The sequence below is a fragment of the Ornithorhynchus anatinus genome, chromosome 5 (assembly GCF_004115215.2).
Source record: "Ornithorhynchus anatinus isolate Pmale09 chromosome 5, mOrnAna1.pri.v4, whole genome shotgun sequence".
Taxonomy (NCBI): Eukaryota; Metazoa; Chordata; class Mammalia; order Monotremata; family Ornithorhynchidae; genus Ornithorhynchus; species Ornithorhynchus anatinus.
Window position 1 is genome coordinate 62,876,995 of NC_041732.1, and position 23,130 is coordinate 62,900,124.

Consider the following 23,130-nt stretch of genomic DNA (forward strand, 5'->3'; position numbering starts at 1 on the left):
ACAGACAGATAAACACACACAGACACACCCAAATGCAAACACACACACAGACCCAGACAAACACACACACAGACACACCCAGACCCAGACAAACACACAGACACAAACACACAGACACACCCAGACCCAGACAAACACACGCGCAGACACACACACACACACACACAAACACACCCAGACAAGCACACACACACAAAGACAAACACACACAAACACACGTAGCGTGGCTCAGTGGACAGAGCCCAGGCATGGGAGTCAGAGGTCATGGGTTCGAATCCCAGCTCTGCCACTTAGCTGTGTGACTGTGGGCAAGCCATTTAAACTTCTCTGGGCCTCAGTGACCTCATCTGGAAAATGGGGATGAAGACCGTGAGCCTCACATGGGACAACCTGATGACCCCGTATCTCCCCCGGCGCTTAGAACAGTGCTCTGCACATAGTAAGCGCTTAACAAATACTAACATTATTATTATTATAGACAGAGAGAGGCCGGCGGGTCGGGCGGTCCTAGTGACCCCGGCCCCGCCGCGCAGCGCCCCCTGGTGTCAGAGCTCGGGATGGCCGTCATTCATTCATTCATTCACTCCATCGTATTTATTGAGCGCTTACTATGTGCGAAGCGCTGTACTAAACCTTTGGAATGTCCACCCTCCTCCCCCTCCCCGGGTGTCTGCTCCCGACCACCGCCCAGGGCACCCAAACACCCGCACCCAAAGGCCGCAAAGGGGAAGGGTACCCTGTTTATTTTGTTAATGAGGTGTCCATCCCCTTGATTCTATTTATCTCCATGATGTTGTCTTGTTTTCGTTCTGTTCTCTTTTGCTCTGCTGTCCGCCTCCCCCGTTTAGACGATGAACCCGTCTCTGGGCAGGGAGGGTCTCTCTGTTGCCGAATTGCCCGTTCCAAGCGCTTAGTCCAGTGCTCTGCACATAGTTAGGGCACAATAAATACTATTGGATGGATGGATGGATGGATGGATGGATGGATGGATGGATGGATGGATGGATGGATGGATGGATGGATGGATGGATGGGGAAGGGATGCCCTGCGGGGCGCCGTGCCCGCCCCGCGCGCTCCCGCCGCGGGGGCGCGCTCCGGACTGGCCAAACCTGTTCTCGGGAGCGGGAGGGGCGCGGGGCCGCGCGGGAGGAGCGGGCAGGTCGGGGCAGACACACCGCTCCCTCCTCCTCCTCCCTCCTCCTCCCGCTCCCTCTGTCCGTCCCGCCCCGGGCCCGAGCACCATTCCGGCCCGCACCCCCGCCCCTCTGCCCAGCCCTCTGCCCCTCTGCCCAGCCCCCTCCGCCCCGGGTCTGCCCGCCCCTCCCCCTGCACACCTCTGCCCCTGCCCCTGCCCTGCCCTTCTGCCCAGCCCCCCGGTGTCCCCGCACACCTCTGCCCCTGCCCCCCTGCCCCTCTGCCCAGCCCCCTCCTCCCTGGGTCTGCCCGCCCCTCTCCCTGCCCACCTCTGCCCCTACCCTGCCCCTACCCCTGCCCTTACCCCGCCCTGCCCCTCTGCCCCTGCCCCTCTGCCCCCGCCCAGCCCCCCGTCTGCCCGCCCCCCTCCCCGCTCATCTCTGCCCCTGCCCCTCTGCCCAGCCCCCTCCCCCGGTCTGCCCGGCCCCCTCCCCGCCCCCTCTGCCCCCCTTCTCCCCTCCCCCCTTCCCCGCCCCCGCCTTTGTCCCCGGGGCGGCCTGGCCGGTCCTGGCGGCAGAGGAGCCCGGAGGGGCCTGTGGCGGGGGTCTCGGGGGTCCCTGCCGGGAGGCCGCCGGTGTCCGGAGGGAACCGGCCGGGAGGACCGGCCGCCGCGGGCCGCAGGTCGGAGGACCAGGTAGGGCCCCAACACCCCCCATCCCGGGGCAAAGCGCAGCCGACGCCCGCTGCCCACTGGGCACTGCCCATCTCCTCCCCTCTCTTGGCGCTGTCATCCCGGACGGCCGGGTGGGCTCTGCCCCCAGCCCCCACCCCCCATCACCGTCCCCGGCCTGGCTTTGTTTCCGAGGGCGCAGGCCTCAATCCCGGGCTGGGGCAGGTGGATCTGTCCCCAGCGGGCAGGGGCAAGGGGAGGGGGTCGGGACCTCAGTTCTGGGCTGGGGCAGGTGGATCTGTCCCCAGCGGGCAGGGAGCAAGGGGAGGGGGTCGGGGCCACAGACCCGCAGGGGTGGAGGGAGCAGAAGAGCTGGTGCCAAACCCCTTTGCTCTTTGGGCAAGGGCCACCCCATCCCGTCCCCCACCGAGGTCAGCTAGCACTCCCTCAGTGTGGCAGGGCCGCCAAGGGGGTACCGCCCCACAGGCAGACGAGACGAGGAGCAGAACAAGGGAGGTTTGGCACAATCCCCTTCCCAGCCCCTCGGCCCCCTGCCACCCTGCCATGCGGGCATTCCTCCTACAGCCGCTCCTCGCCCCGTACTTCTGCAGAACCACCGGGGAGACCGGAGGCCACTGGGTGTAGGGTAATCATAACGATGGCATTTGTTAAGTGCTTACTATGTGCAAAGCACTGTCCTAAGCACTAGGGAGGATACACGGTGATCAGGTTGTCCCACGTGGGGCTCATAGTCTTAATCCCCATTTTACAGATGAGGTAACTGAGGAACAGAGAAGTCAAGTGACTTGCCCGAAGTCACACAGCTGACAAGCGGTGGAGCTGGAATTTGAACCCATGACCTCTGACTCCCCAGCCTGTGTTTCCACTGAGCCACACTGCTTCTCTTGGGTACCCAGAGTATGGGAGGGGGGCCCTGAGATCCCCTAGAAACCCTCACCCTCGCTCAAGCCGGGGTTCGCCACGACTCTCTTTGCCCCAGAAGATGCGATGCAGCAGGGCACCTGTCCTGATTGGCTGCCAGGTCCAGGCTGGGCTCTGCCCCTGCCACCTCCTGGCTCAAACTTTTCATCCACCCAGAATCCTTAGCAAGAAGGTCTGGAGCCGAGATGGGCAACTCCAGATGGGTCAGGAAGGCATTCCAACCCAGGCACCTCTTCAGGGAAGGAAGTCAAGGGTGGGCCTGTGGGTGGGGATGGCTCTGCCGGGCATCCTCAGTGCCAATGCCCAGATCAGACTTACCCCTGTTCCTTACCTGGGGTGGACCTCCGGGGTCAGAGCTCAGAGGCTTCCCCAAGCCGGTTGATGTCCCTGCCCAGGCCCGAGCTGCTTCCTCTCAGGGTTCCCGTGCCCTCCTTCTCGCGAGGGCATCCAGGGTCGAGAGCCTGCACTCAATGCCCAGGAACCGAATGCCGTGCTGATTTCTGCAGGACCAGTGTGACCGACCTTAATGCCGTTAGCTTCACTGGGTCTGTTGGCAGGATGCCGAACTGTGGCTCTGACCCCCACTAGACTCGCCATCAAGGTTCCTGCCTGCAAAATGCTTACATTTGAATGGCCAAGCTTGCAGTTTTTCTATCCTTCAAATGCAAGGGCGTTGGGGGCTTACATAACGTTGGTATTTGTTAAGCGCTTACTACATGCAGAGCACTGTTCTAAGCGCTGGGGGAGATCCAGGGTCATCAGGTCGTCCCACGTGAGGCTCACAGTCTTCATCCCCATTTGACAGATGAGGTCACTGAGGCACAGAGAAGTGAAGTGACTGGCCCACAGTCACACTGCTGACAAGTGGCAGAGCCGGGAGTCGAACCCATGACCTCTGACTCCCAAACCCGAGCTCTTTCCACTGAGCCACGTGCTCCCACAAGTTGCTACTGCTGCGGGGTCAGAGGGCAGCTCTGGAGGACATTAGCAGAAAGCTGGCTGGAAGGAGTAGAATACCCTCCCCTCTGGCTCAGTTTCCCCACCCTGGAGACAATGGAACAGAAAGAGAAAGTGGCCAATCTGGTTTGACTGCATGGAGGCACTGAGGACAAGATGATGGAAGCAGAGGGCTGGACCAGATAACCTCTCAAAGTTCCTTCCATCCCTTGGATTCCCTGCAGGGCTGCATGCATTGGCTCCGGGACCCGGTTCGTGGCTCCAGGTCATGTCATCAGATGCCCATGTCCTTGCTGCCCCAGTGCTTTCTCGGGCTGAGATGGGAGGAGGCAGCTGCCGTTTTTCCCTGGACAAGGGCATTAAGACCCCAGCCTCCCCATGGGACCCTCTCTGGCCTTGTTGAAAATCAGCTTGGTCAAGTGGAAAGAGCAACTGGAAGTCAGAACACCTGAGTTCTAATCCCAGCTCTGCCGTTTTTCTGCTGCGTGGCCTTGGGCAAGTCACTTTAATTTTCTGTGCTTCAGATTCCTCCTCTGTAAAATGGGCATTCAATACTTGTTCTCCCTCCTACTTAGATTTTGAGACCCTTGTGGGCCAGGAGCTGTGTAGATTTTAATTAAGTTAAATCTACCCCAGTGCTTAGAACAGTGCTTAACACATTGTAAGTGCTTAACAAATACTTTTATTATCATTATTATTACACATAATAAGCAGTTAACAAATAGCATTATTATTGGTGTTGCTTCCCTATCTCCCTTGGGCCCAGAGCAGCGAATCTGAGCGAGTGACCCCAAAGAGGCTTTGAGAAGGATGTTGGATGCCGCTCCCTCGCCCTGGGAAAGAAGGAAAACCCAGAGCATCCTGGCTCTCAGACACAGGCACCTGAGGTTCTTTTTCTGGGTGCAAAGCTTCCCCTCCAGCCCCTAGGCCAGGGGCTGAGAATAACACTTTGGTCTTACTCCCTTTCCATCATTCAGGTAGTTCCCTAGCTGTCCCCTACTTCTCCAGCGGGCTTAGAGGAGGGTCTGAGTTCCTACTCTTCAGAGCCCCTGCCCAGCTTCCCTCTACACCTCTTGTCTGCCCTCGGAGAAACTTCATCTGCTCTTGGTGGTGACCTTGAGGTTAAGTGTGATTCTCTCCCCACCGCTGGGCCCAGTGGGGAGATGCCAGGGGTGTCAGACAAGTGTCCCAGCCGTGCAGAGTTCAAGCCAGGTGGGATTGGCTGGTTGCCGTCCTGTTCACCCGCAGAGCCCTGAAAGACTGGGTCTAGCAAGAAGAGCTGGTGTGCCCACTGCGACCGAGAGGGCCATCGACTCAGGGGGACATTGGAGCCTCCAGGCTGGCCCCCAGCATGTGCAAGTGGAGTTGGGGAGGCCCTCTGGGGGCCACAGATCCGGGTTTGGGGTGAGAGGCTCAGGAGGAAGTCAAAAGGGTCTTTGCTTGTGCCCGGGCTCTTAGGAGGATCCAGGAGCCAAGTGGAAGCTGGCAGGGGACTGGCACCTGGCTCCTGCCCATCTCTTGAAAGCTGTCTCCTCCCGTTCCCCGGAGCTGCCAACAAAACAGCTTAGTGCCTCCTAGGTGGAGAGGTGGCACAGAGAGCTGAGCCTTTGAGGGCAGGCGGGGAGGAGTGTTGCTTGGTGGACAGAGATGGAATGCCCCAGTGATGCCCTAGTGATGCCCCAAACTAGCTAGAGTCTTCTCCTCCCTCCTTCACCCCACCACCCCCTCACCAAGGGTTCAGTTCCCCACCTGTAGACGGGAACTAAATCTGATCCAGAGTCTCCTGGCAGGCGGGTGATGAGACATTGTGAGACTGGGTTGTGCAGTCCTGAGGGCACCGGTTCTCAGCCTGGGGCTTGACTGAGGGAAGACCCTCTGGAGTGGGAAGGAGAGGACCCCTTTCCTTCAACCTTCCAGATTCAACCTTGCAATTGGGGAGTTAAGGTAGACCCTGGGGTCCTCAGTAGAAAGGGTGGTAGTGGTGAAGAGGGTACTTCTCGTCCTGAACCGAGGTTGCTCCTGACCCAGCTGGGCCGCGGAGCCCAAAGTTGGGGTCGGGTTCTGCAGTAGAACCCAGAGGTCCCCAACTCCCAGTCCCTTGATGATGATAACGATGATGATATTTGTTTACTATGTGCCAGGCGGTATACTGAGCGCAGGCATAGATCATCAGGTCGGACACAGTCCCTGTCCGCCATGGGGTGCACATTCTAAGCGGGAGGGAGAACAAGTATTGATGATGTTGGTATTTGTTAAGCGCTTACTATGTGCCGAGCACTGTTCTAAGCGCTGGGGTAGACACAGGGGAATCAGGTTGTCCCACGTGGGGCTCACAGTCTTAATCCCCATTTTACAGATGAGGGAACTGAGGCACCGAGAAGTTAAGTGACTTGCCCAAAGTCACACAGCTGGCAAGTGGCAGAGCCGGGGTTCGAAGTATTGAATCCCCATTTACAGATGAGGAAACTGAGGCCCAGAGAAGTTAAGTACTTGCCCAAGGTTACACGGCAGGCAAGTGGCAAAGCTGGGATGAGAACCCAGGTCCTCTCACTTAACCCAGGTCCCCCGACTTCCAGGCTTTTGCTCTTTCCACTAGGCCACACTTCTCCCTTGTCCCTCCTTCCCTATCTTTCTGCCCCTCAGGCTATCCTCAGTGGGCCTCCTTTCTCTATCTGTTTGTCTCTCCATCTCGAACTCTGCTTTTGTGTCTCTGTTTTTCTCTGGTCAAGTGCCTTTATTCTTGTCCCTCTCTGATTTTTATCTCCACCTGCTTCCCTGCCTGGGTGTCTTTCTGTCTCTGCCTCTGCCTCCTTCATTTCCTGTCCATGACTTGGCTGGGCAGGTTCTGGTGTGTTGGGGTCTGGGAGGGGGTGGATCCGTGCTCTTGTGCCGCCCCCCCCACCCCAACCAAACTGGGCCGAGGAGGCGGGGCAGCCCCTCTCTTTGGGGCAGGCAGCCACCAGCCTTCCCCACCCCCAGCCCTGCTCCCTCTGCCAGTTTCACCGCAGGGTTTTATGAATCAAACTCTTTGTCTGGGTGGGAAGTTCCTTAGCCAGCGGAGCTGAGCAGGGCTTCCCCGGAGAGGAGCACAGAGGAGAGGAGCCGAGCTGGCAGAAGGAAGGGGGAGACTGGGCCGGGAGGCCATAGGGCTCTGTGGCTCCAGGTAAACCCTCCATTTCCTTCCCGGGGAGCTGGGCTTCGGTTCCAGGAAGGCTGGGTCACTGGAAACTCCAGCCAGATGGACTGTTGGCTGGCCAGCCAGCTGGGGCAGAGCTGGGAGGGGAGAGCCTAGGGTTGGGCCAGCTTCCTGTTTACGGTCTGGCCTAACATACCCCTTTGGGATCGGGGTAGGCACAGGGGAGTAGGCACATCCCTGAAGACTGTTGGGATCTCCTTGGGGAGGGACTGCCATCTTGGTCCGGGCCTGGACATGGTAGGGGTCGGAGGTGGGTCTCTGCCAGGGCCTGGAGGTGGCAGGGGGTGGGGACTGTGTAGGGACTGGATGGGCGTGTCTGTGGGAAAGTGCACTGAGGTATGTAGGTGTGCGAAAGTGTGTGTGAACTAGGTGTGTGCTGGGCGGCTAGTCTGAACGGAGTAATCGATGTTTGCTGTGTGGGTGTGTGGATGTTCATGGCCATCTGCGTCTGCGAATGTGGCTTTATGAGAGTATGTTTGTGTATGTGTATGTGTTTGTGTGTGTGTGTGTCTGTGCAGTGGAGACACTGGAGAGCCAGAGAGCTGTGGAACCAGCCCTTATAGGATTTTGGAGGTGTGGAGATTTGGGTTTCTTCTCCCCATTTCCTTCCCCTGGGTTGTTCCCCCTTCCACCCCTCTCTTTCTGGACTGGACCCTGGATTCTGCCCAGGCCCCTCCCACCCAGCCCTGCCCTGTGCCCCGTAATAATAATAATAATAATAATAATAATAATAATAATGTTGGTATTTGTTAAGTGCTTACTCTGTGCCAAGCACTGTTCTAAGCGCTGGGGTAGATACAAGGTCATCAGGTTGTCCCACGTAGGGCTCACAGTCTTCATCCCCATTTTACAGAGGAGGTCACTGAGACCCAGAGAAGTGAAGTAACTTGCCCAAGGCCACACAGCTGACAAGCGGTGGAGCTGGGATTAGAACCCATGACCTCTGACTACCAAGCCCGGGCTCTTTTCACTGAGCCACGCCCTTAGCTCTGCCCCCTTCGGCTCGGACACCTGGGGTGGGGGCCTCCTCTGCCCAACTCCTCCTCTTCCGCAGGTGTAGGAGAGCGGCCGGCCCAGCCCTGCGGGATGGACTACCGAGCGCGGCCTGACTTCCAGCCCCACCTGGCTTCTCTGCCTTACGGGCGGGGGGCGGGGCCCCTGGGGCCGTTGCCCAGAGGGGTGGCCCAGGACCGAGAGGAGCCGACCAGCCCCAGGCGCCATCCAGTAGCTGTGTGCCAACAAGAGAGCTTGTCCTTCGCCGATCTGCCCACCCCAGCGAACTTTGACCTTTTCCCCTTCTCCACCGAGGACCCGGCAAGGCCAACTCACTGGTTGTTGAGATCTCAGGGCTCCCCAGATCAGGATCGCGGGCTGTTCTGGCCCCTGCCCATTGGGGATCAGGATCCTGGAGTCCCCGCTGGCGTCGGGCCCCGACAGGGCAGGGCGGACAGCTGGCGCCCTTGTCTCCTTGCCCGCCCCACAGACCCACTGCCCCTTGGAGACTCTGCGCTCGACAAGTTCCTGGGGGGACCCAGGAGTCCCCGGCACCCGGAGCTCCAGCGTCGAGCTAGCCACAGCTCTGAGGAGAAGTCTGCCTGTGAGTGACCCCCCTGGGGACCCCTTGATCCTGGGATCGGGAGTCGGGCAGGAGGTGGGGGGAGTTGCTCCTGTCAGCAGGGAGCACGCCCAGAGAGGAGGTTCAGAACTGGCATAACTCTCTCTGACCAGCCACCAGACCGCGATCCATCTTGTCTCCCCCTCTGTGCCCACTTCTGGGCCTTTGGCCTGAACCTCGGAGGCGGAGGTGAGAGCGACGTCTCTGTCACCTGGCAGCTTAAAAGCGGTGCACGGCTGTCAGGGCCAGGCCCTCAGAGGCGGGTGAATCTGCTTTGTGGCCCCTTCCCATCAGGGGCCCGAGCATCCGGCTACCCCGATCCCCCCTTTCCCCAGGGCGGAAAATGCGGGTATATCACAGCGAAGAGACAGGAGGCAGCCCTGGCTCCGAGGACCATGCGGCCTTCCTGGAGGCTGGAGTGGAGGAGCCAGAGCCGCCCGCGGCCCCTGTGGTGCCTAAGACCCTGGAGTCAGTGCTGCCGACCCCAGCCCGGGAGGGCACGAAAGAGCCAGAGAGAAGGCGCTTCTCGGCCTCGGAGCTGATGAACCGGCTGCAGTTCTCCCAGCGACGCCCCACCTTCTCCCTTCGCCTGGGCAAGGCCCTCTCTGCCAAGGCTGGGTCCAAGGAGCGGGGGGCCTGGCCTGCCCGAGAAGGTGCCTGCTTCTCCCGGGGGACCTAGCCACGCGGTCAGGGATGGGGGAGTGTCAGTCAGTTAATGGCATTTAAGTGCTTACTTTGAGTAGAATTCTGTACTGAGTGTTTGGGAGGTGGTTAAACTTAGATTCTGGGGCCTGTCTGCCAGGCTCGGGGCCGGGGTGGGCTATGGCTTGACCAGTTGGGAGGCCCCAAGCCTCCCTTGGCATTGACGAGGCTGCCACTTCAGGGGCAGGGACAGGTGTCCCTGGCCTGAGCTCCTCTTGTGACCCGACCTCACTGCAGGCAAGAGCCTCGGGAAGGAGCAGAGCTGCCCGGAGCCGAGCTGCCCGGAGCCACGCTGCCCAGAGCCACAGGGTGATGGCACCATGACCCCTGTAATGGGGGTGCCTGGAGAGAGCCAGAGCAGCTGGACCAGCCCTAGGTAATTCTCCCTGCTCAGAAGCTGGAGTCCATTCCCTACTGGACAGCCCACGTGCCCCTGCCCTGCCTGGCCCCATCCTTGCCTCTTCCCTCCCTCCTCCAGCCCTGACTCCTTGCCCATCTCTCCTCAGGCCCGAGAGGCTGGAAGAGCCAGCCCCAAACCCCTGGGTCCCCCACGAGCGGCGCCAGTCTCGGTTTCTCCTTAACTGTAAGCGGAGGGGCCATGGTCATGGCCCAGGTTGGGGTGGGCAGGAAAGAGGTAGAGATGGATGGGACTTGGAAGGGGAAGGGGGAGGCTGGGGAGTCCAGCAGGACAGTGTTCAGGCCGGGGGTGTGGGGAGAGGGAGGTTGTACTATTTCCTAGGTAAGTACTGGCACCTGTTAAGCGCTTACTATGTGCCAAGCACTGTTTTAAGTTCTGGGGTAGATACAAGTCAATCAGGTCAGACACGGTCCCTGTACCACATGGGGCTCATACTCTTAATCCCCATTTTACACATGAGGTAACTGAGACACAGAGAAGTGAAGCGACTTGCCCAAGGTCACACAGCAAACAAGTTGGGGAGCCTGGATTAGAACTCAGGTCCTTCTCACTCGCAGGCCTATGTTCTATCCACTAAACCCCGCTGCTTCTCCCAGGGTCATGGTTCCACGTCCCATGCCCCACGTTCCATGTCTCGCATCCCATGTCCCATGTTTTATGTCCCATATCCCGTTTCCCACTCCCCGTGTCCTTTCCCGCAGCTGTGCTGTACCAGGAATACAGTGACGTGGCCAGTGACCGCGAGCTGCAGCGGCAGAAGCGTGAGGATGCTGTGGCGGAGGAGGTGGAGGAAGAGGAGGAAGGAGGACGGGAGGAGGAGGAGGGGCCGGGCCCGCCCCGCGTCAACCTCTCTCCCAGCAGCTCCTTCCGGGCGCAGCGTTCCTCCCGCAGCTCCACCTTCTCCCTGTGGCAGGACATCCCCGACGTGCGGGGCAGTGGCGTGCTGGCCACTATCAGTCTGCACGAGTGCAAGCTGCAGGAGGTGAGCCCGGTCCGGCCCGGGAGGCACCAGAACCTGGAGAGCATGAGCCCGGGGCGGGGACCCGGCAGCCTGGGGGCAGGAACCCAGGGGACATGGGAACCTTGGGGATGGGAGCCCAGGGAAGCATGGGAGCATTGGGGGTGGGTGCCTGGGGGGCACAGGAGCCTGGAGGGCACTGGAGCCCATGGGGGCACGGGAGCCTGGGGGACAGGAGCCCGGGGGGCCACACGGGAGCCTGGGGTGGGAACCCAGGGTGACACGGGTGCCTAGCAGGCACAGGAACCTGGGGGACATGGGAGCCTGGAGGGCACGGGACCCTGGGGGTAGCACGGGAGCTTGTGGGTTGGAAGCCTATTTGTGATGGGAGCCCGGTGGGGTGGGAGCCCAAGGTGGGGGTGCTGAAGAAAGGAAGGAGGGAGAGGGTAGGGGAGAGAATCCATGGGGAAAGACAGGAGGGAAGTGGAGGCTGTGGCCCCTGGAAGGCAAAGAAGAATGCCTCGGTCTTCTGCCTGATCTGGGAGGAGGCTTCTGTCCCTGGGGCTCACAGGGCTGTCCCTCCGCTGTGTCCTCCAGGCCAAATTTGAGCTGATCACATCAGAGGCCTCCTACATCCACAGCCTGTCGGTGGCCGTGGGGCACTTCCTGTGCTCGAGAGAGCTGGGCGAGTGCTTGGGGGCCCAGGAGAAGCAGTGGCTCTTCTCCAAGCTGCCCGAGGTCAAGGACACCAGCGAGAGGTGAGAGGTGGCCTTTCGGACTGGCGTCGTCCCCACTCACCCCTCGCCCTGTCCGCCCACCACCCGCTTCCCAGCCGAGGATGGGGGCCGAGCCCGGGGCACCCAGCCAGGTTGGGAACTGGAGATGATGATGTTGATGGTATTTGTTAAGCGCTTACTATGTGCCAAGCACTGTTCTAAATGCTGGGGTAGATACAAAGTAATCAGATTATCCCATGTGGGGCTCACAGTCTTAATCCCCATTTGACAGTTGAGATAACTGAGGCCCAGAGAAGTTAAGTAGCCTGCCCAAGGTCACACAGCAAACAAGTGGTGGAGCCGGGCTTAGAACCCACGTCCTCTGACTCCCAAGCCTGTGCTCTTTCCACCAAGCCACACTGATGAGCTGGCTACCTTGTGGAGTCCCCACGGAGTGGCCGTGACCTGCCCACAGTGGAGGTGGGGTGCCCGCGCCTCAATCCCCAGATAGGGCGCGGGGGGCCCGAGCCTGCAGGCCAGCCTCGGCCAGAGCCAGGGCCGAAGACAGAGAGAGGGACTCTTGCCCACCGGCCACCCGCCTTGGCCCTGCCCCCAGGTTCCTGCAGGAGCTGGAGCAGCGGCTCGAGAGGGACGTGCTTCGCTTCGACGTGTGTGACATCGTCCTGCGCCACTGCCCGGCTTTCCGCCGCGTCTACCTGCCCTACCTCACCAACCAGGCCTACCAGGAACGCACCTACCAGCGCCTGCTGTATGGAGGGCCTGGCATAGGGCCAGAGGGCGGGATCTCCAGGGAGGGGGCTGGGGGCAGAAGCTGGCGCTGGGGCCACCGGGAAGCCTGGGGCTGGAGACCACGGGAAGATCAGAGAGGACAGATGGAAAACGGGGGAAACAGAGGCAGGCTGGACCTATGGCCCCCTGTCCCCCACCCCTGTCTCCAAGGCCTGGCCCTGCAAGCCCTGAGTGCAGATGGCCAGATTTCAAATTGATGGTTTATTCCAGAACAGGGCTCTCTGGGTGGGGGTGTTGCAGTTTGGCCCTGGGCAGGGGGCTACACAAGAGGCCTCCCTACATCCTCCCACCCCCTCACAGCTCTGACCTCTTCCCCTGGCTCTGAGGAGCCCCTATCCTCTGCAGAGAGACACACTCCTTCACTCTTCTCTCCGGTCCATCCACCTCACCCAGGTCGGGACCCGAGCCCCTGAATCACCCAGCAATGGGACCCAAGCCTCTCTCTCTGCCATCTGGCTCACCTCTTGCCCAACCTCAGCGAGGGGGAGGCCCCGGGGAAGGAGGGATGGAGGAGGGGAGAGAAGGACGGGGCGGCAGGGAGAGATCATATTCGGACCCTGGACCCAGGGAGGAGTGTCCTGGCATCCCTGGGGCCAGCCGGGGAGCGGGGGTGCTCCCAGACCAAAGGGGAACTTTTCTCAGAGGATGCCAGAGCGCAAGGAGAGCTGGGGAGAACCAAAAGGCAGTGAGGAGGGACTTAGAAGAGTTGTGGAAGGTAGCAGATTTGGGGGTCGGGGCAAGGAGTTGGTCTCTTGACAGAATTGGGGTTTCAGAGGCAAGGGGCTGGCAATTTGTAGATCTGGGGTCAGGGGACTGGTGATTGGCAGATCTGGAGAGGCGGGGCAGTGGGCTGGTGATTGGCAGATCTGGTGGTTCGGAAGCAGGGGCCTGGTGATTGGCAGGTCTGGGAGTCTGTGGTCAAATACCTGTACCTGTTCTCTGAAGGAGCCCCTGGGTGCCCACACTCTGCCCCCTTCCCCACGTTTAGTGTGTCCTGCCCATGCTTCACCCCAGGATGGTTTTTCCAGACTGGAGAACCCCAAGTTTCCCGGCATCCTGGCCCGGCTGGAGGAGGCACCCATTTGCCAGCGTCTGCCTCTCACCTCCTTCCTCATCCTGCCCTTCCAGAGGATCACCCGCCTCAAGATGCTGGTGGAGGTACCCGGGGCAGTGGGCCAGGAAGCCTGCCCTTTTAGAGCTAGGGCAGGGGGAGGGGAGAGGCCCAGCCACCCACAAGGATCCATGAGCTTGAGACAAGGTGCCCGTGCCCCTGAGTTCCTGCCCCCCCCCCCCAGATAATCTACTTCAGTGCCCAACCCGGCGCGGCTTGACAGCAAAGAATGGGCCCTGCCTCGGGGGCCCTGGGCCTGGGGAAGAGGGAGGTGATAGAAGCCCTGGACCACTTCACCGGGGTCCTTCTTCCCGCAGAACATCTTGAAGCGGACAGCACAGTCTTCTCCCGGGGAAGACGTAGCCACCAAGGCCTTCAATGAGCTCAAGAAGGTGAGCCGGGCTCTCTTCCTGCTTTCTCCCTGCTTTTCCTCTCACCCTTCTCCCTTCCGACTCACCTGCAGAGATCCCATTGCTGTCTGGGTGCTAAGATCTCACTGGTCCTCCCAACAGTCTCCCTTTGACAGATAGGGAACTGAGTCCCAGAGAGGTAGCGGTAGTAGTAGCGTTTATTAAGTGCCTACTTGTTTGGGTGATCTGTATTAGGTGCTTGGGAAGTACAGAATAAAGAACAAGTCCCCTGCCCACAAGGAGCTGGCATGCTAATGGGAGAGGGATTGATTGCCTGAGAACCAGGCAGAGAAGAACCCAGGTATCCGGGTTCCCTCCTGGAGCACAGGGCCCAGCTCTCTGCCAGGCCACTGTCGGGCTCAGTAGCCTCTGCCAAAGCCCAGACCCCTGGACGCTCTGCCTCTGAACCACAGTGTCTGGGTTGGGCATTTCACCTCTCCCAGCCCTGGAGCCCTCCTGGGGTCTTGGAGCAGGTGTCTGGGGAAGATCCAGGTACCCTGATCAGCAAGAGTGGCTGGTAGCTCAACCCTGACACCCACCCTATCCAGCTGGTGCAGGAATGCAATGCCAGTGTCCAGTCCATGAAGAGGACGGAGGAGCTCATTCACCTCAACAAGAAGATCCACTTTGAGAGCAAGGTGAGTGTCCAGCCGGTGGGCTGGGCAGCCAGTGGGGGCAGAGCCCGGGCAGATGGAAGCCTCCTCCCCCAGAGACCCAGAGGTCCTCTCATCCCAGGGACCAGGGCTCTCTCTCCTCCTCCCCTCCCGGCTCTGGCCGCCCTCCAGCCCCACCACACTCTCTGCGTCCTCCCCATCCCTGGGGGCCGACATGCCTCTCCCCATGCCTAGATCTTCCCGTTGATCTCCCAGTCGCGCTGGCTGGTGCGGCATGGGGAGCTGGTGGAGCTGGCCCCGCCCCTCCCACCCACCGCGACCCCCACCAAGCTCAAGCTGTCCAGCAAGGCCGTCTACCTGCACCTCTTCAATGACTGTCTGCTGCTCTCCCGCAGGAAGGAGTGAGTGACCCGCAGGAGCCAGGGCGAGGAGGGCGAGGGTGGGGGGCCTGGTTGGGGCAGCTATTGACGGGGAACAGATTAAGCCTCGGGCTCGTCCGGGCCAGTGCCCCCATGTATTGCATGCCCCCAAGTGTTTGGTATCTGAGTGCCACTATACTACTATTACAATTATTATTATTATTATTAGAGAGGCCCCTTAGCCCTCCATTGTCCTCCCTTGTTGTCGGGGTGATGCTGTGGGATGGCCTCAGGGGCAATTTTCAAAGCACCTGGGCAGACCTGCTGAGCTGGGGGCCCCGAAGAGGGCAGGGTTCAGGGGCCCTGTTCTGTCCTTGAGTATCTCCCGCGTCTGCAGGACGGGGAAGTTTGCCGTGTTCGTCTACGCCCAGGTACCCGAGCTGAAGGTGATGGATCTGAGTTGGAAGCTCCAGGGGGTCCCTGGCCAGATCTTCCTCCTGCAGCTCTTCCACAATCAGCAGCGGCTCAAGCACCAGCTCCTGCTGCGGGCACACACTGAGTAGGTGCCCCTGGGGGGTGGGCGCGGGGGCAGGAAGGCTCCCTCTGCTTCTCTGCATATCAACCGCTCTGCCTCCTGGCCCCACCAGGCCAGCCATGGGCAGGCCGTAGGTAAACCATAGTGGCATGGGGCTGCAGGCTTGGCGGGCTTATGGGGTGGTCCCTGGAAGCTGGTTCTGGTGGCCCAGTACCTCTGACCCTAGCTCCTCCCGGGGCTGCTGGTTCAGCTTGGCACCCACCAGAGGGGATGCTTTTTTTTTTTTAAATGGTATTTGTAAAGCCCTTACTATGTGCCTGACAGTACTAAGCACTGGGGTAGCTACAATCTAATCAGTTTGGGCACAGTCCATGTCTTACGTTGGCCTCACAGTTTTAATTCTGTTTTTACAGATGAGGGAAATGAGGCCCAAGGAAGTTAAGTGACTTGCCCAAAGTCACACAGCAGACAGGTGGCAAAGCAGGGATTAGAACCCTGGTTCTTCTGACTCCCAGGCCTGTGTGTATCCACTAGGCCACACTGCTTCTAAGGGACTTGGCTCTGACATCTCTCTCTGGCTCTTGAGGGCCTTAGTGGGTAGATGTGGGGCTAGGTGGTGGTGGTTGGTCCATGACCCATCCTGAACAGGCGTCGGGTGGCCCATGGGGCTCCCCACTAGACTGTAAGCTCCTTGAGGGCAGGAATCGTTTCTACAAACAAGTGCTGAGTGCAGAGCTCTGCCCAAGCTAAGCTCTCGGTAAATATTACCATTAAATTGAAGCAGTGTACCTTCCCAGAATGAATGCAGCCTGAGAGTCAATGCCACTCACCTGCTAGGTAGCCTTGGGCAAGTCACTTCACTTCTTTATGCCTCAGTTTCCTCATCTGTAAAGAGGGAATTCAATACTTGTGCTCCTTCCTACTTAGACTGTGAGTCCCATGGGAGACAGGAACTGTGTCTGACCTGATTAACTTGTGTCTACTCCAACTCTTAGTGCTTAGCACTCTAGACTGCTAGAGTCAAAATGAGCACTCTAAGCTCATTTTGGGCAGGGAATATGTCTGTTTATTGTTATAGTGTACTCTCCTAAGCCCTTAGGAGAGTGCTCTGCACACAGTAAGCACTCAATAAATACAATTGAATGAATGAACATAGTGAGTACTTTACAATTACCACAGTGATAATTATTATTATGAGCGATTGACTGACTGTTTTCAAGACTCCTTGGGCCGGGCTCGATTCTGGAGCAGGAGCAGGCAGAGGGTGCAGGCCAGGGAAGGAATTCCCCAGCTCAGGGAAGGCACTGGCGATAGCATTTGTGGGGGGCCACATTCCAGATCGGGGTCTCGGAGTGGGTGACTGTGGGAGGTTCTCTTGGAGCCCCTCCTGGCTCTGCCATCCCTGGCACTCCTTTCTGCAGGAGTGAGAAGCAACGGTGGATCTCTGCCCTGTCCCCATCCAGCGCCGAGGCTGACAAGGAGTACGTCAACGAGAGAGAAGGTACCCACCCCGTCCTGCCCCATCTCCTCCTGCCCCACTGCCTGCTGGCCTCCCCAACAGCCACTTTCCCACCCCCCTCCTTCCTCTGCTCGCCTCACCACCCACCTACATCCTCTGACAGTCATCCCTCCGCACCCCTGACCGGCCCCTACCCTCTCTACCACCCACGAACCTCCCCAACAATCACCCCACCCCACCACGACCTACCCTACCGCCCACCAATATCCCCAATATCACCAATATAGGAGAAGCAGCATGGCTCAGTGGAAAGAGCACGAGCTTGGGAGTCAGAGGTCATGGGTTCTAATCCTGACTCTGCTGCTTGTCAGCTGTGTGACTTTGGGCAAGTCACTTTACTTCTCTGTGCCTCAGTTACCTCATCTGTAAAATGGGGATTAAGACTGTGAGCCCCATGTGGGACAACCTGATCATCTTGTATCCCCCCAGCACTTAGAACAGTGCTTTGACACAGTAAGTGCTTAACAAATCCCATCATCATCATCCCCCCCACAGCCACCTTTGCCCACCCCACCACCCATCCTCCTCTCCCTATAGCCACCACTACCCACTCCTGCCTGTCCTTCTTCCCACCCACCTCTCCCATAGTCACCCCTGCCCTCCCCACCACCCACTAACCTCCCCACACAGCCACCCCACCCACCCGCCTCCCCACAGCCAGCACCTGGCTCAGGGCTTCATCACACTACCTGTCTGGACCTCTGCCTCAGTCTTCTCACTGACCTCCCTGCTTCCAGCTTCTCCCCTCCCGAGTCCACTTACATCAGCCTACTGCCTGGATCATCTTTCTAAGACATAATTCTGCATACAACTCCCCACTCCTCAAAAATCTCCTGGGTGCACATTCCTCTCTGCATCAGGTAGACACTCCTGACCATCAGCTTTAGGGTGCTCCACCAGCACTCTTCCTCTTACTAATCCATTCCGTTCTCCCACTACACCTCAGCTTACACCCTGCATTCATCTCAGTCTAACCTACTCACTGTGCTTTGTCCTCATCTCTCCCACCTATGACCCCCAGCTCTCACCCTCCTGCCTGGAAGTCTCTTCTTCTTCAAATCCACTGGACACAGCATCTTGAAAGCCCTTCTGCAACCCCACTTCACTCATCAGACTTTCCCTGATTCATTTTCTCCTTCTCAGGTCACCTCCTCCAAACTTACCCCTTCCACATTTATGCATACATTCAGCCCGTGGAGCACTTATATTTATATTGATTGACACACTCTCTCCTTAAGTGCTTAATTATTCACCTGTCCATCTGTCTATTCTCTCCTTCATCCTATCTTGCAAGTACTTTGTGTTCTGGCCACCCCCACCCCCAACACTAGATTGCAAGTTCCTTGAGAGCAAGAATCATCTCTTCTATCTTTAATGTTCTGTCCAAAGCACTTAGTACGGCCCTCTGTGCACAGTAAAAGTCACTGGCGCTGTCCTCTCTTGGCTCTCCTTCCATCTTTCTGGCTGCTCCTTCTAAGTGTCTTTCACAGGCTTTTTCTGCATCTCCTACCCTTTAACTTGGAGTTCATCAAAGCTCAGTTCTGGGTCCCCTTCTATTCTCCATCTACACCGACTTCCTTGGAGAACTCATTGTCTCCCACAGCTTCAACTATATCTCTATAAGGATGATTCCCAAGCAAACCTCTCTAGCCCTGATCTCTGTCCTTCTCTGCACTCTTGTGTTTCCCTCTGTCTTCAGGACATCTCTACTTGCATGTTCTTCTGATACCTCAAACTTACGCCCAAAACAGAACTCCTCATCTTCTCACACAAACCTTGTCCTCCTTCTCTTTCCCATCATTGTAGATAACACCACCATCCTCCCTGTTTCACAGGTCCTATAACTGTGGCATTATCCTCAAGCGTGGCTTATTGGAAAGAAGTCAGAGGTCGTGGGTTCTAATCCAGGCTCTACCACTTGTCTGCTCTGTGACCTTGGGAAAGTCACTTAACTTCTCTGTGCCTCAGTTCCCTCATCTGTAAAATGGGGATTAAGATTGTGAGCCCCACAGGGGACATCCAGATTACCTTGTATCTACCTTGAATCACTTGGAACAGTGCTTGGCACATAATAAGTGCTTAACAAATACCATTATTATTATAATTATTATTATAATGCCATCTCTCTCTTGCTCCACCTTCCTAACATCTCTATAAATTGCTCCTTCCTCTCCAGCATCATCATCATCATCAATGGTATTTATTGAACACTTACTATGTGCAGAGCACTAGACTAAGCACTTGGGAGAGTACAAGACATCAGAGTTGGCAGACACATTCCCTGCGCACAACGAGCTTATAGTCTAGAGGGGGATATGGACATTAATGTAATGATATAATTTAATTTTATTTTCTCTTTAAATTTTATATAATATAATTTAAAGATATGTACATAAGTGCTGTGGAGTTGAGGGTGGGATGAATATCAAATGCACAAAGGTCACAGATCCAAGTGCACAGATGACCCAGAAGGGAGAGGGAGCCCGATATCTTTATATCTTTAATATCCCGATATCTTTAATCGGGAAAGGTCTACTGGAGGAGATGTGATCTTAATAAGGCTTTGAAGGTGTGGAGGGTGGTGGTCTGGCTTATATGGGGTGGGGAGGTGTTGGGGGGGATTCCAGGCTAGGGGGAAGACGTGGTAAAGGCCATCCAGACTGCTACCACTCTGATCCAAGCACTCATCATTTCCCACCTTGACTACTACATCAACCATCTCTATTATTTCCCTGCCACCTGTCTCTCTCCACTCTCGTCCATTCCTCACTGTGCTGCCTGATCATTATTCTAAAAAGAGTTCAACCCACATCTCCCCACTCCTCAAAAATCTTCAGTGGTTGCCCATCCACTGATCTACTCCAACCTAGCCTTCACACTTAACTCCTCTAACATCAAACTACTCTCCGTACATTGATCTTGTCTAACTCGCAGCTGACCCCTTGCTCCTATCCTTCTTCTTGATTAATTGATTAATTGTCCTGACACTTCTTCCCCCTTCATATCCTACAGACCTCCATTCTCCCCAACTTCAAAGTCCTTTAAAAATCTTCTCTCTTTCAATCTTAATCTTTTAATCTTCTCTGATTAACCTCTTTTCCTCACCCTATTGTCCCTCCCCCCTGCCCTGCCTCTATACTTGGGTTTGTAGTCCTCAAGTACTTTGACACTCCCCACCATCAGCACCTCAGCATTTATGTCCAAAACTTTATACTCTACACCTTCCCCTCTCTGTAATCTATTTTCATGTTTGTCTCCCCCATAAGACTGTAAACCCCTTTTGGGCAGGGCCGTCTCTGTTGTGTTGAACTCTCATGAACGCTTAGTATAATGCTCTACACACAGTGAGCATTCAGTAAATACTATTGACTGAGTGATAGTAGTATTTATTGAATGTTTCCTTGGTGTGGCCCACTGTACTGGGCACTTAGGGGGCGGGTACAGAATAGCAGCAACACAGTCCCTGCCCATAAGGAGCTTACATTCCAGCTGTAGGTGTTCAGGAAAGACTATTGCTTGATTGATCAAACCCTGTCCCCTTGCCTGTGAGCTCTCCCCTCCTCTTTCCCCCCAACCACTGCCCCCTGCAACCCTTCATTCCCATTAATAATAGTAATAATAATGTTGGTATTTTGATTCTCACCTCCTCCTGCCTTGCTCCCAGACCCTCCCCAGGTGCAGTGCATCAAAGCCTACAAGGCCCTGGAGCCTGATGAGCTGACTCTGGAGAAGGCTGACATCCTGGCAGTCAAGACCAAGACCAGCGATGGTGAGAGGTAGTCCCTTCCAACCCCACCCCTGCCATGGGAGCTATCCTACTGAGAGTTCACCTCCTCCAAGAGGCCTTCCCAGACTGAGCTACCCCCTTTTCCCTCTGCTCCCCCTCCACCCACGGCTCCTCCCCCTTCCCCCTTCACCTCCCCTCAGCTGAGCCCCCTTTCCTTCTGCTCCTCCCCCTCCCCTTCCCTTCCCCTCAGTACTGTGCTCATTTGTATTTTTTTATATGTTATTTATTACCCTATTTATTTTGTTAATGAGGTGTACATCTCCTTGATTCTATTGATCGTGATAATGTTGTCCTGTTTTTGTTTCGTTCTATTTTGCTCTGCCGTCTGTCTCCCCCGATTAGACTTTGAGCCCGTCATTGGGCAGGGATGATCCCTACCTGTTGCCGAATTGTACATTCCAAGCGCTTAGTACAGTGTTCTGCACATAGTAAGCGCTCAATAAATACTATTGATGAATAGGGAAAGGGGGCAGGGGAGGAATGGGAGCTCGGAGGATCCCTGTAAACCACAAGGAAAGTTTTAGAAACTGAGGACAGAAGAGTAAATGGACTTGAACTGGCCTGGGGTGGGCAGGAGAAGAAACAGACTTGAATTGGCATGGGGTGGCTAGGAGGAGGAACTTGGCGTGGCGTTGTTGTTGAAGGCCCGAGGGACTGGACTCTCCCTGGCTGGGGGACATGATAAAGAGAGGAGAAATTCTGGTTGAGCAGCTGGAGTGAGCTAGGCGGGGCCAGCCTGGATGGAGGGAGTTGATTGAAATGATCTTTCAAGGAGGTCCTTGCCCAAGGATTCTTAGGGTCTTAGAATCCTGGAATCCTAGAGTGAAAGGGGTCCTCAGGAAAGCATCAGGTCCAGCCCCTTTCCTCCAGGTAGGTAAAGGGGAGGGGGAAGAGTTAACCCTTTGGGTGCAGAGTCCAGCCAGGCATTTCTTAAACTAAGACATAAGCCCCCCGGTTGTGGCCCCTGCTGACCCCGGCCGACCCTGCCCTCAGGTTGTGGTGTGTCCTCAGGTTGGCTGGAGGGGATCCGGTTGGCCGATGGCGAGCGGGGCTGGGTGCCCAGGGCCTACGTGGAGGAGATTGTGAGCTTCGGTGCCCGCCTGCGTAACCTGCGGGAGAACAGGAGGATCAAGAGCGCCACCCGCAAACTGGAGGAGGAGACGGTTTGACCGCTGGGGCTTGGCTTCCCCTGCCCGGCCAAGAGCGACCCCTCGGCAGGGCTAGGCTTGACTGTCTCCCCAAGGCTCTGATTGCCCGGATTGTAGCCGTGACCCCAGGATTTTAGAACTACTCTGCTTGGTCCGGAGTGGCTGGCTCCCTGGTATTCATCCCGGACCGTAACTGTGACCCCAAACTTTAGAATTCCCCCGCCCGGTCAGGAGCGATCCCTTGGCAGAGCTGGGTTGGGCCAGCTTCCCGGGTTTCTGACTGCCCGGATCTGTACTCATGACCCCAGGACTTTAGAACTCCCCCAACTTGGCCCCTCTGCAGGCTGGGCTGGGCTGGCTCCCCGGGTTTATGACTTCCCGGACAGTAACCATGACCCCAGGATTTTAGAACTCCCCCACGTGGGCCTGGCTTGAAGCTGGGAGGAGGTTTCAGATCCTGCCCACCCTCTGCTGCAGCCCCTGCCCCTGAGGACACCTTCCTGTGTCTGGGGAAGGGACCCCCTGGTGAGTGGAGGCTCCTGGAGGTTCCCGGAGGCTCCGCTCAGCAGAGATGGAGGGACATACCCTCCTGACTGACTTAACCCAGTGTCCTTCTCTCCCTCCCCAGAGGAGGCTGCTGCCAGCTGGTTTGAGCTGCCCCTGCTCTGGGCTGGGGAAGCCTGGAACTGGGAAGCTGGGGGACTCCTGGACTCTTCTCCCTTACGATTGCCCTCCTTGACTTGGATTCCTCCCTCCCCAGGGCTATGGGCTGGCTTTTTCCTGGGACCTTCAGTGGACTGAGTTGGGTGGAGGTGGGCAGTGGGATGGGAGCTACCTGGCCAGCTATTTGACCTTGGGTTGGGCTCAGCTTTCAGGAGTCTTGCCGCCTCGCCTGTCCTGGCTTAGGGAGGGCGGGGGAACCAGGCAGCCGGTACGATACATGTAATTAAACAGTTCGGATTTGTCTGCTGGAATGAGGCTGATCCCCCTTATCTTGCAGAGGATGAAGAGATGAAGGGGGAACAAACAACTCAAGCAGATCCAGTGCTCATCGCACTGAATGTCGGTGGCCAGGATACCTGGGCTCTGTCCTGGCGCCCATCTCGAGGCGTTATTCCCCTTCCTGAGTCCTCCTGGAGAAGCGGAGAGGGACCACCAGCTCGGTGCACCAGCTACCCTGGTGTGTGTCTGGAGATCCCTGAGGAACAATGCCCGATGGCGCTGCTCAGAGTGGCCTGGGAATAGGGCACCGAAGCATGTCTGGGAACGGGGCACTCTTGGTTTTCCCGGAAAGGGGTGGAGAGAGGATTTTCCTGGGGCAGCCTGGGATGGGGGGCGGTGGGTGAGCCCAGGTTGGCAACAGACACAGCAAAAGAATGAGTTCTGCCTTTACCAAGCCTGCCCTGACCCATCTGGGGTTTGGCACCCATTCAGGGGCTGGTGCCAGGTCAGAGAGTTGGCCCTGGGGGCTTTGTGCTCAAGAGCAGAAAAATCATAAGAACATAAGCCCATTACCAGTGCCATTCCTG

The 23,130-nt window shown here is 57.4% G+C and overlaps 1 protein-coding gene across 1 annotated transcript; it reads left to right on the forward strand.

Moving 5' to 3' along the window:
• The first annotated feature begins 1,778 nt into the window (after positions 1-1,778).
• Positions 1,779-22,575, forward strand: ARHGEF19 (Rho guanine nucleotide exchange factor 19). Its single transcript, XM_029064588.1, has 16 exons — positions 1,779-1,828; positions 7,954-8,496; positions 8,850-9,167; positions 9,454-9,592; positions 9,723-9,799; positions 10,336-10,616; positions 11,190-11,350; positions 11,925-12,077; positions 13,147-13,276; positions 13,547-13,621; positions 14,188-14,277; positions 14,488-14,654; positions 15,010-15,171; positions 16,569-16,648; positions 20,331-20,435; positions 21,465-22,575. Exons 2-16 carry the CDS (start codon positions 7,986-7,988, stop codon positions 21,620-21,622), a joined length of 2,607 nt encoding a protein of 868 aa, XP_028920421.1. The 5' UTR covers positions 1,779-1,828; positions 7,954-7,985; the 3' UTR covers positions 21,623-22,575.
• Positions 22,576-23,130: the final 555 nt, after the last annotated feature.

Coding starts and splice junctions, on each gene's coding strand:
- ARHGEF19 (XM_029064588.1), top strand. CDS start 7,986: ATGGACTACCGAGCGCGGCCTGACTTCCAGCCCCACCTGGCTTCTCTG. Junction 13,277..13,546: donor GCCTCAAGATGCTGGTGGAG/GTACCCGGGGCA, acceptor TTCTTCCCGCAG/AACATCTTGAAGCGGACAGC. Junction 16,649..20,330: donor GTACGTCAACGAGAGAGAAG/GTACCCACCCCG, acceptor CCTTGCTCCCAG/ACCCTCCCCAGGTGCAGTGC.